This window comes from Acomys minous, assembly GCF_964271855.1.
Source record: "Acomys minous genome assembly, chromosome: 4".
Lineage (NCBI taxonomy): Eukaryota > Metazoa > Chordata > Mammalia > Rodentia > Muridae > Acomys > Acomys minous.
Window position 1 is genome coordinate 111,133,058 of NC_140486.1, and position 13,005 is coordinate 111,146,062.

Consider the following 13,005-nt stretch of genomic DNA (forward strand, 5'->3'; position numbering starts at 1 on the left):
CTAGAGATAAGGCAGACAGTGTGGGGACAGTGACACGGGCTGTGCTTCTGAATCTAGCCCAGCAGTAGATGGCCCAGGGAGAGCCACTCCTCACATCTAACATGGAACCCTCCGGAAACACCAGGCAGTCCTGGCAGCACTGGCAAAGGAAATTGGCTGGGAGCCCTGGGTAGTAAATGGCCAGGGGAAGGACTCTCTTTTTACCTCAGGCCTCTAACATTTCTCTTTACCAAGAGACAGCAAGCATCTGAGTGACTTCAGCACACGAGATCCCACAACAAGAAGCACAAAGCTCAAGAAGTCTTTTTCTCACATGGGCTAGAGACACCCAACTCAGAGGCACCAGGCAGCCAGAGACCACAGCGAAAAGGCCTTTGCTCCAGTAAGCAGCCTGGCATGGAAAGCTTCTTTTTCCTCATCCAGAGGACTTAGCCATTGGCTAGTAAGGCCCTGCCTCACCAGGCCTTCCTCTCTTGTACTTAGAGATGCTGAGCAGCCTGGTGGTACCAGCAAAGGAGACCCTGCTCTAATAAGATACTTCAAATTGGAAAACTCTGTTCTTGAAGGCTGGAAATGGCCCTTTCATACTTTCAGGTGTCATAGCCTGGGAGAGTCCCTTCTGTCTCACAGGAATAACTAGCAGACAGCAGCAGAAGTCCAGTGTTACCATGTAAACAAGGCATATCAAAATGCTATTGAAAACAGAGCTATCTCTGGAACTGAAGCCCACTTCAATAGGCTAGAGTGTATTAAAGTTGAGTAAGATTTCTGCCTCTGTCTGTGTTAAGTAGGACCCAGAGTTGCTTAAGGTGATAGCCGAGAGGTCCATAATACAGTAGAGACTCCTTAGTAACTATACTAAGAACCAAAACAATTACATTAAGTGGAAAAAGATGTTCAGTTGATGTCAACACCAAGATATTGTGTGATTGAACAAGAGCCCAGTAGACGCTATTGTAAAGATCTTCAACGGACATTGCACATTCTCTGGACACATTTGAGAAAACAGATGTCAAGCACCAATAGTGATCAATCAGGTTGGTGTAGCTATGAGGAAATGTGAAGGGGCAAGACCACATCAGGAGACTTTGTAAAGAAGGGGGAAGCAGTCACCACCCTAGCCCCAGATCCATTTTGAGACTTCACTAGTGTGTTAAGAGTCCTAGTAGTCCACTATGTGCAGTGGACCAGGATCTTTTGAGGAGACTTAGAAGCCACTGATGCTTATAATGAAGTGGCCTCCAAAAGGCTTATCTTGACACTCCCGACAGCACATATATTTATAAGATAAAGGGCATCATTATCAAATCATTTTCATCTAATTTATCCATCTGTTTCATAGTTTTTTCCCTGTTCTGAATACTCAAGTTGTTGTAACATATATATAGATCACTTAGTTACAGAGTATCACAGAGCACCTCTTCCTGGTGACCTCCTAAAGCAGTTAGGTGCAGCTAGCTCATCTGATAATGTATTGCTGACTTTCTGACTGATACTCATAGAGAAAGAGTGATTTTGTCTTTGGTGTTTTCAGGTGGTTTACATTTTGGAGAAGAAGCATTCTCGAGCAGCAACCGGTGTCCTCAAACTCTTGGCCGATAAGAATAGTGACCTGTTTAAGAAATACGCCCTATTTTCTCCTTCAGACCACCGAGTGCCTAGACTTTACGTACCTCTCAAGGACTGTCCCCAGGACTTCGTGACTCGACCTAAAGATTATGCCAACACGCTGTTCATCTGCCGCATCATAGACTGGAAGGAGGACTGTAATTTTGCCCTGGGGTAGGTGATCTCTGGCAGAAAACTACAGACAGGGCACAGGAGGAAGTCATTGTGGGCAGGCTTTAGGTGAGCCACTTGTGTGCATTAGGTCTGTCTCACTTCTGTACCAAAGCCTTGGTACTGGTGCAGTTTGGCCCCGATCTTATAGACATTGCCCTTGAGTCACCTATTGACTACTTGAATTACTAGGCAAACACCATTGTTCTGGGCATAAAATATAAATACATCTCCTGCTGTGTCATAAATACCACTGGGACCTGTCTAGTGCAGATAAATTCTTATACTAAACAGCCAGTCTTCTGATTTCAGACCTCACATTAAAATATGAAAAGTCCCACTATATTCAGGAGATCCCTGGCTTTGATTTAATATGAACATGAAGACGTTGTTTGAGTGTTGGGCTTGTTCATGGTGATCTTCAATTTAAGCAATGCCGAAGATTTCATATATGGCATTGCAGACAGAATTAATCCTACTATAGGGAGGAATAAGGGTACAATGTTTTGATGAAAGCTATCAAAAAATCATTCTAACGTGAACATATATGTCATGGTCCTTAGACTATGAAGGATTATTTTGTTTGAAGAATCTGCTGGACCTAGCTGTCTCATAAATGCTATACCTATTTCTTCTTATACCTAGTATTCATTTTCAAAGAAAAGTAATGTTGTATTAGTGATATTTTGATCTTTTATAATGGTGTCTAGTTTTTGTATCACAGGAAATGAAATATAAGTATATAATGTAGAGGAGTCTGTTTGGACATTTACTTGTAGTCCAGTTTAGTGCTCAGCCAACTTGTCTAAGACCCTCCTGGGGATGCTTTTATGCTTATCAGAGCCAATGCTGAATGAATGACCACTGGCCACTATGTGCTGCTTTTATTAGATTTATCCTACTTGTACATTCTTCATGCTTAGTAGTTAAACTAAGTTAAATTTGTGTACTAGGCCAGGCATGGTGGCTCACACCTTTAATCCCAGCACTGAAAAAATTAAGGAAGGTTGATCTCTGAGTTCAAGGTCATTCTGAGCTACACAGAGAGTTTGAGGCCAGCCTGGCCTACATAATGAGACCCCATCTCAACAAACAAATCTCTCTCTCTCTCTCTCTCTCTCTCTCTCTCTCTCTCATCTATCTACCTATCTATATCTATCTATCTATGTATGTGTCATACTAATGCAATTTAAGAAAGCTCACCCTGTGCCCCTTTTCAGTTATATGAAGATTAGAGTAATTTCCAAGGTCTCAGAGTCACTTAGGAACCATTGTGCTTTCTTTTCTACTCTCAAGTACGTAGTTATAGTGTCGTCATTTTTAAAGCCTACCTAACTCGTTATCAAAGAGTGACATCAGCCTCTCGAGCTCTAAATAGCCCTTCTCACAGGCTTGCCAGTTTCTCACTGTCAAATCAAAGCGCCTGATGATGGTTGTGCCACCTGCCCCTGTTTATTGTGTGGCCACACTCTGTTGGGAAGTGACAAGTGAAGACTGCCATGCCAAAGTAGGAAATATAGCTGTCTTTTATCTGCCTTTCTACCATCTCCCATTGTTCAAGCTTGATTGGGCCATTTCCTAAGTATTCAAGTCTAAGGGTGTAGTCAGGAAATCTTCCTGGTGTGAGTTTCTGAAGGACCTTATATATTCTCCATGCACAGTGTAGCCCTTATCTCATCAGAAACCTTTGACTGGAATTAAGTTCAGCAGCAGCAGCCACAAAGGGATTCAGGCCCTGGAAACAGCAAGTGTATTCACTGGTTCTCTAAAACAATAATCATATGTTATGTAATTTCCAAAGTAAAGCTTGAATATAGTCACTTTTATATGAAAAAATATGATTTGTCTACATTTGTAATATAAAGGCATTCAAATTATATTTCCTAAAATCATGACTTCAAAGTTCTTTGTGAAAAGATACAATTTACTTAAAAAATAAAGCATAACAGCTTTCCATAATGAAGTTCTCAGATGGCGTGGTTGCCTGGAGGGTGAGAGCTGCAGCTGTTGAGCTGTTGGTGGTCCCCTGCCATTTTGTTCTGGCTATCAGTTACTGATCTTTAGGAACTGAGGTCACTGTTTTCCAGTCTGCACATGATGTGCTACAGTGGCCTAGGTTTCCTCCCTGATCTGTGCCAGGCTTTGACGAGGAGAATGAGGTAGTAGTTGCAGTGGGTGGGAATGGATGCTCAGCTGCCACATAAACAGTGCCTAAAAACCAAATTAGCTAAGGGGGTTTCCTCCTGAATTTCTTCCCTGTGCCTGCATCTTTTCCCTCAACAGTTTTGCGCTTTTTCTGCCCATGACATTGTTACCAAGTATTCAAGTCCAAACTTAGATTCCTTTTTGGTGGATAAGTTTAGTTCAGCAGACAGCCTAAGTACGTATAAGGGGCTGTACTACCCGAGAAGCTCGGGGGTGAGCATGTTAGAATCAGTTCTGGAAACTGTGACTAATAGAAGACCTCGGTATGCACAGTAAAGTGAACTTGGTTCTAAGAATTGAAATCCCACTGACACTAAATCAACTGGGGGTTACTGTGAGGAGCTGGTGGTTCTCCTAAAACCCAGGGCGTGGGACAGGAGGAGGGACTATGAGAAACACAGCATAAATGGCCAGTCCGTGGGACACATACTGAAGTTTGGATCATAAGAGAGAATTCATGGGGCAGACAATTGCGCAGAGCAAGTGTGTGACAGATATTTTTCCAGGTAGTCGCTTGAAGTAGATGTGGGATCCAGGCTTCCACGGCCTTCTACCCATGTGCAGGACTGTGGACCTGACTCTGGGAAGGAGCATGGGGAAATCAGAAGAGAGTGCCCTGTCTTTTTGAGCTCCCACTATACTACAGAATGAAATGTCTCAAGTTCTTCCACAAAAAGAAAATAATTTTATGAAAGTTTGGAGGAGATAGGAGAAAGAGGAGATCTAGGATCATTTCCTGGGAGATACAAAACTCTTGGCTAAAAGATCTCCTAGACTGAGGGTCTAGAGTAGATAGAAAGGGGCATGAGGAACAGCTAGAGCTATTATGGGCTGTTTGAAGAAGCCAGAGGGTGTGGGAGAACTGTGAAGGAGACAAGAGGAGTGAAAAGGTTTGGATAAAAACAGTTAAGCTGAATTTTGCGTGAAGCAAGAGGGAGATGAGTCTCAGATGAATTTCCAGGTCTCAGACTCAGGTGAGTGGGTAGGTGCTGGTGGTAGCTTACCCACACTGTCCTGAGAGTGGCCTTGGCTTCCACCATATCCTTCTCTAACCCCTGACCTTGGCTGTTCCCTTAGATAACAGTGTCTGCTCATGGCTTCAAGGGTTTGCACACTGTACTTCCTAGCAGTGACTCTCACCTCTTGTTTAAATATTCAGTTTTTAAATTCAACTCAGTTGGCCACTCAGAAGGCCTTATCTGACTCCCAGGTCTCCTCCTGGGTGTTCTCATAGCTTTTATAGTTTCACTATTGTTGCTCAGATATTGTTTGGATTGCAGTATTTTACTAGGCTGTGAGCTCATTTTGACCAATGATACCTTAGGAGAAAGCTGCTCAGATGATTAGGTAGAAATGAAGGTGACCCTCAGGTTTGGAGCTAGGTTGACTAGGAAATACAGAGGATGAGGGGGAATTAGGAATGGAAAATAATGACATCCAAAGTTCCATGACATCAAGATCGACACTTGGTGACAGCATAGACAGGTGTACACATCAGATGGAGGATGCCAGTGTTAGGAGGTACCTAACAAAGAGATTGAAAAGAACATCAGCATTTATAGAATATATGAGATCAGTAGCACTGGGAGGATCTACAAGGAAGCTACTGGTCTTGGCTCTCATGTGCTGTCGTTGCCTCTCTGGCATCCCCTGTGACCCTTTGGCACCTTAATTTAAGGGAAGCTCACAGGCCTTTACAGTTTAGAGACCTATGGTCTTTGGAGTTATTTTCTGTCTTGTTGGAATTGTCATGAGGAGTCTCACTTGCCTTCTCTTTACAACATGTCTACCACCTTTAGTGAATTATTAGTCTTGTAATTCTGTCAAATCCCCAAAGGTAGTCTTAGTGAGCCTTTGTTGGCATTTAGGGACCACTGCTTTTTGTCATAAATCACAGCATACTTAGTGCTTTTAATATTTAGTAGTGGACTCTTGTCCAGAATAACCAAAGAGCCACATTGGCTTCCCCTCTGGAATGATTTGTAATTATGTAATGAGATTTACAGTTTTAGGAACTCCTCAACTCTCTTAAAACATCATTCCCTTTTGAAGCCCCACAGTGGCAGTCGTGCTGGCATTTCATAGATCTTTGTGAAATCTGCTACAGAACTCTAATGATTTCTGTCTCGGCCTCATCTCTTTTATGATTTTGTGGGCACAAAGATCTCATGGTCATTTCCTCCTAGATTTGTTGTGGTTTCTTTTCAAATAATGTAAGGAAATGGAAGAGTTTTACAGGAGCTGCTCTGAGAAGCAAATTGTGGGGTTTTGGCAATACTGAAGGCTGAGGATGTGGGACGGGAATTAGTCTAGAGCAAACTGATGTATGTCTTAGATTATTTAACACATTTTGGAGACTTGGATGGGAAATGAATAGGTCAGTTCAGGTGCAGCAAAGCTGAGACTGATAGTTGAACTTGGGGCTGTCCAGGCTTAACTCAAGGCTATTGGAATGAGACATAGAGAATGGGTTGCCATATTGGTGGCTCCAATGAGGGCAGCAAAGTGCACTGAAGCTAATGGCAAGGCAACATGGAAGCAGCCAAAGAGAAGTTCTGATTGCTGTGGTGTGTGGTGGAGAAGAGGGTTGAGTGGGGTCTGCTTGAATATCTTTAGCTCCTAGCTTTGCACTTAAAGGGGCAGCCCTCAGTCGGCACAGGGGAGCAAATACTTATGTTAAGGTTTTGTTTTGTTGAGATAGGGTTTTATATAGCACTGGATGTCCTGGAACTTGTTGTGTAGACCAGCTGGCCTCAAACTTAAAGAGATCCACCTGCCTTTGTCTCTTGAGCACTAGCGTCAAAGCCACGAGTCACCATACCTGGCTTCAATTTGGTTTCAAAGATATGAATTTCTTTAGGGGATAGATATAAATTGATGATGTGGCTAAAATTACTTTATGTGAATTGTTTAATTTTAGCAGAAAATGCTGGCCAGGCCACACTAAAAAGCAAAAGGGAGAAATTAATGCTAATGCAAGATTAGTAAACAGAAAAATAACTTTCTGCAATCATCCCTCCCCCTGCACAAAATGAATATTTCACTTTCCCAAGGCACATTTCTTATTTAAATAATTATCTAAGATAGAGGCTGAGTTATATGAAACAGTAAGATTTTATAAGCCGTTTTCTGACTCATAGCTGTACCTGAGTAAGAGGCAAGAAAACAACAAAACAAAACAACAACAACAAAACAAATCAGGCTGAGGAGGGGGCTCTCTTTTGAGTGACTATTGGGCTCCACCTGCTGGCCTGAAGGAATCAGCTTTGGGAAAAAGCCTGAATCTTATGAAGTCAAGGGTATTAAGGAGAATGGTCCTGATACAGGCCCCTGTTACTAAGTGGTTGCTTTCCCAGTGAACCTAGTCATTAAGACAGCCTGTAGTCTGAGTGCAGGAGCAGGAGCCCCTACATGTCTCCATTCTGGCTGCAGCACCCTCACATCCAGGAACAGAAACAGTCTGCTGGGGAAATGTTTACCCCCACTTATCCAAAGAATGCATCCTAATCAGGTTGGGAAGATGACGGGCATGCTGCTGGGTAGACAACTCTGAGCTGCTGCCTGTGCTGAAGTCCCGGAAAGTCTCTCTGTCCTAAAGCAGCTGAGGCAGTTCTGCAGGCTCATTGTGCCACATAAGAAGCTGCCCAGAGGTGGGCACAGTTACTGCTGCTTCCTCTAAGACAGGGAAGAACAAGAGTCAGAAGCCAAGAAAACCCTCATGGAACTCAGCTCAAGGTTTGAAGACATGCTAGTTTGTCTGTAGACCTCAGCACCAAGAACCACACATCGCAAATTTAATAGGTCGTTTAGTATTGAAAGGTCAGTTATCTAGCACCCAGAAATTTTCAGTTGTAAGAATTCTCTGGGTTCTGCTGTAGCGCCGACAATGTTGGCTATTGTACATTTTAATTTTTTTCTTTTCAGAAATTGGTTTTGATGAACTCAAGTTTCTTACTAAAGGAAAAAAATATACATTAAAAAAAAAGTCTGCCAAAGTCACCATTTCCACTACAACTCCTAACGCACCTGCTTAACATATCTCGGTGCAGGCTTTGGATAATGTCAGCCTTCCTACACACTGAGCTTGCATCCAGCCTCTAGCTACTCCCTTTGTGACAACACTGACTCACACTTTTGCTTCAAGACCTTCCCTAAAACTGTTCTGTATTGCTAAACCTCATTTCTTGGGCAGGTATGGAGGCATGAGGATCAGAAATTCAAGGCCCATTGTCAACTACATCTTGAATTTGAGGGCAGCCTGGTCTTCATTATCCTCTATCTGAAGCAAAAGAAAGTAAAACAAAATTCAAAACAAAATAACAATAAAACTTACTTTCCATCCACTCACGTATGTTTTCAGTGTTAAAATATTTCCCCTGATATCCCCTTTCTTTACATGCTGCCTTTTGCTGTGCACAGGACTGATCTAGAAGAAACGGTAGCGTACCTTCCATTCCTGACTATGGAAAGCAGTATGAACAATACACAGCCATAGACATTGTTGTGTTTGTCACACTTTGAGTGGCAGCCCAGCTTTGTATGGGTACCGGTGTTCTGGGCCCCTGGATCACCCAGTGTTGGTTCCTGTGATACCATTTTATCTGCATGGAGTTTACAACATAGAACATGGGTCATTCATTATACATGGGAGTATTTATTTAAGGGCAGTGATGATAGAGCTGATGTACAAGAGTATATGGCCTGTGCACAGACTAGCTTTAAGGTTCACATTCAAAGAATATTTAATAGAGAAAAGAAAACAAGTTACTGAGAACACTAATATTGGGAGTGTTTTGCCAATACAAATAGAAAATACAAATGTATTTTCCTTTAGGTAAACAGACCGATTTGAAGGACTGTCTATGTTATAACCTCTTCTGTCGGTAGCTGGTTCCTTTCCTTAGTAACTTTGTCATTTCCTTATCACTCAGGGCAGTCAATCTGATGTTTCTCATAGCTTCTCCCACCAATTGGAAGACGCTTGACTATGGTGCCAATGCTACTTGTATGTTAGGACCCAGTATTCATGGGGGGGGGCGGTTCTGGTGGGTGAGAAAGGTTCGTAGTAATGATCCTTATAAATAAATTCACTACTGAGGAAATGCTTCTTCCTTACAACTATTATTGCAACATCAAAATTCAGATATATTTTTCACTTTCATTTTTGAAACATATACACATTGAGTATTGAGTATTAAAATTATTTAAATATATACTATTGACAATGAAAGTTTTTTAAAGTCTCCCCCAACAACTCATTATTAAGGGTTTGATATTTATTCAAAAAGAAATTAATTGATTAATTAATAATATTATCATAGAAATATTTATTTGGGGGCTCTGAGGTGGCACACTGTACAAATCTGGCGGTCTGAACTCAATCACCAGTGTCCATGTAAAGGTAGAAGTAGAGAACCAGCTCCACAAAATTGCCCCCTCTGACCGTTGATACCCCTTTCATGTTCTTTACTGCTTCAAGACATCCCATGTTGCAGTTAATGGTAAAGACGCTGTGACTGTGATGGTGTGTGGCCATCCTCTAGTAATCTGAGACTTTTGTAGAGCACTAGTCATTGAGTGTGTAGAATGCTTCTCTCTTTGAGTCTGATGCTGTGGTTATATCATATGCCTTTTTTTTTCTTTTTTTTCTTTGATTAATTTATTCATATTACACCTCAATTGTTAGCCTATCCCTTGTATCCTCCTATTCCTCCCTCCCTCCCACTTTCCCCCTACTCCCCTCCCCTATGTCTGTGACTGAGGGGGACCTCCTCCCCCTATATATGCTCTTAGGGTATCGAGTCTCTTCTTGGTAACTTGCTATCCTTCCTCTGAGTACCACCAGGCCTCCCCATCCAGGGGACGTGGTCAGAAATGAGGCACCAGAGTTCGTGTGAGAGTCAGATCTCACTCTCCACTCAACGGTGGAGAATATCCTGTCCATCGGCTAGTCTGGGTAGGGGTTCGAAGTTTACTGCCTATATTTTCCTTGGTTGGTGCCATAGTTTGAGGAGGACCCCAGGACCCAGATCTACCTGTTGTAAAGTTCTTCTTGTAGGTTTCGAGGACCCTCTGGATCTTTCTATTTCCCCATTCTCCCATGCTTCTCTCACATAAAGTCTCAATAGGATGTCCTCCCCTCTGACCTACTTTCTTGGTAAGTAGTTTTTCATGGGAGGTACCCCTTGGACTAGTGTCTCGATATAAGTGAGTATATACCATTTGTCTCTTTTTGCTTCTGGGTGAACTCACTCATTATGATAATTTCTAGTTTGATCCATTTGTCCACAAATTTTGGGAATTCTTTGTTTTTAGTAGCTGAGTAGTATTCCATAGTGTAAATGTACCACAGTTTCTTTATCCATTCTTCTACTGAGGGACACTTAGGCCATTTCCATGTTCTGGCTATTAATGAATAAGGCAGCTATGAACATGGTTGAGCATATGTCCCTGTTGTGTGGTAGAGCATCTTCTGGATATATTCCAAGGAGTGGAATAGCTGGGTCTTGAGGAAGCCCTATTCCCATTTTTCTGAGATAGCGCCAGATAGCTTTCCAAAGTGGTTGTGCTAGTTTGCATTCCCACCAGCAATGAAGGAGTGTTCCTCTCTCTCCACATCCTCGCCAGTGTGTGGTGTCACTTGAGTTTTTGATCTTAGCCATTCTGATGGGTGTAAGATGGAATCTCAGTGTCATTTTGATTTGCATTTCTCTGATGACTAATGAGGACAAGCATTTAAGTGTTTCTCAGCCATTTGATAATTCCTCTGTCGAGAATTCTCTGTTTAGTTCTGAGCCCCATTTCTTTATTGGGTTATTTGGTTTTGTGGTGTTTAATTTCTTGAGTTCCTTATATATTTTGGATATTAGACCTTTGTCAGATGAAGGGTTGGTGAAGATCTTTTCCCAGTCTGTAGGCTATCACTTTATTCTGTTGACATTGTCTCCTGCCTTATAGAAGCTTCTTAGCCTCATAAAGTTCCGTTTATTAATTGTTGACGTTAAGGCCTGGGCTGTTGGTGTTCTGTTCAGGAAGTTGTTTCCTGTGCCTATGTGTCCCAGGCTCTTCCCCACTTTTTCCTCTGACTGAATTAATGTCTCTGGTTTTAAGTTGAGGTCTTTAATCTACTTGGACTTGAGTTTTGTGCATGGTGACAAATAGAGGTCTAATTGCATATTTCTGCCATTTTTTAAAAAAGTTTTTTGAGACGTTTTTACACTGATTTCTGTGGTAGCTGCACCAGTGGACAGTACCACCAACAGTGAAAGGGGGGTTTTCTTTTGCCCACATTCTCACCAGCATTTGTTGTTTGTTTGTTTGTTTGTATCTTAGATATTCTGATTGGGAAAAAATGAAATCTCAAAATAGTTTTAATTAGCTAAGGACGTTGGACATTTGTAAAGATATTTCTTAGCCATTTATCTTTCTTCTTTGAGAATGTCATTCATATCCATGATCCATTTTTAATTGGGTCATTTGTTTTGTAGGTGCCTATGAGATTCTCTCTACATTGCTTTCTTGACTGCTTTAAAAAAAATTCTTTGCACATTCTAGATACTAATTCTCTTTCATAAATGGAACTGGCAAAGATCTCCCCCATTCTGTAAGCTTGTTCTTCACTTATTCCTTTCCTTTTCTATATGAAGCTTTTTAGTTTTATGGGGACGGGCCTATTTGTTCATTGTTGGCCTTCCTTCCTGAGTGAATGGAGCTCTGTTCAGGAAGTCCTTTTCCACATCTGTATCTTGAAGGTGCTGCCTATGTTTTCTTCTGGCAGTTTCAGCATTTCAGGTTTCATACTGAAGTCTTTGATCCATTTAGAGTTGATTTTTGTTTGTGTGGGGAGGTGTGCGCACACAGGGTAACAGATAATAGGGATCTAATTTCATTCTTGTGGACATCCAGTTTTCTCAGTAGTTTGTTGGAAATGCTGATATTTCTCTTATTTGTAATTTTGGCCTCTATCAGCTATGAGATGACTGTAACTGTGTTCTCATGTTTGGGTCTTCTGTCTTGTTCCATTGATCTACATGTCTATATTTGTGCCAGTATTATGCTATTTTTATTATAGCTTGACATCTAGTGTGGTAATCCCCCCAGCACTGTTCGTGGATATATATTATTACACAAGTATAACAGCAAACTACATATAGTAGGGAGAACCATGTGACAATCATGAGAATAATGAGTTCTATACATGTTACATCCATAGTGACTTGGCCATCTGCATTCGTCTAGTTTGAAGTAAGTATTTTTCTTGTGTTGTTGGGTCTAAATTTCCGAATGCGATTCAATATCTATCCTATCTCAACTCTAATAGCTTAACCTTCTTTATCTTGATCTAAAATGATCTTGTCCCCTAATCAGCTAAACTTGGTTGCAAAACTATACTATCTTGTCTTCAATGCCCCTCAGAGACTTGAGAAGGAATAAAACTTAAATTCCTGAGTGAACCAGCAGTGTGGGTTAGCAGCTTCCAAAATGTACAAATTGGCTTAAGACAGTTTACTGCCTGACCAGTCACCTAATACACTTTATAACGTTGAAGCCTCATCTTCAGCTTTCTGGCCTAGTATCTCTGCCAGGCTTGTTCACAGGGCAGGAACTATTGAGGACTTGCTTATCCTGACTTGGCAGAGTGCGGCTGTTGACTCTGCCTGCATCTAAGTTGCCCATTTTTAGGCAGATTCTGTTTGTGGCAGGAACGAGGACATTTTGCCCAGTGGCTATTTTGCCACCTTTGAAGCCATGTCCATAAGGAGGCTCTTTGATGCTCATCATCTTCTCTGAGGTCGGCTGGGTGTTGTCAGGAGTTAACTTGTCTTGTTGTTGAAGAAATTTAGGATTGTAAGAACAACTTTAAATGCCATATTCTGTGTGTCTCTCAGGCTTTTGAAGACTTTATTAAACTATTTTACCTCATATATCGATAGAGTCATATCTATCTGTTAGACGTAGGATATGTATTCTTGTTTTAAAATCTGCCAAGTATTTGACATGCCCATGTTTTGTACAATATAC

General features: G+C 41.6%; 1 protein-coding gene across 4 annotated transcripts in view; it reads left to right on the forward strand.

Annotated features, from left to right (window-relative positions):
- The window catches only part of DIS3L2 (DIS3 like 3'-5' exoribonuclease 2), a 317,418-nt gene that overhangs the window by 133,249 nt on the left and 171,164 nt on the right, over positions 1-13,005 (forward strand). For all 4 annotated transcript variants that reach the window (XM_084779161.1, XM_084779164.1, XM_084779163.1 and 1 more), the window contains one exon: positions 1,535-1,782. In XM_084779161.1, coding sequence (XP_084635287.1) covers positions 1,535-1,782 — 248 coding nt within the window. The remainder of the gene's footprint in view (positions 1-1,534; positions 1,783-13,005) is intronic.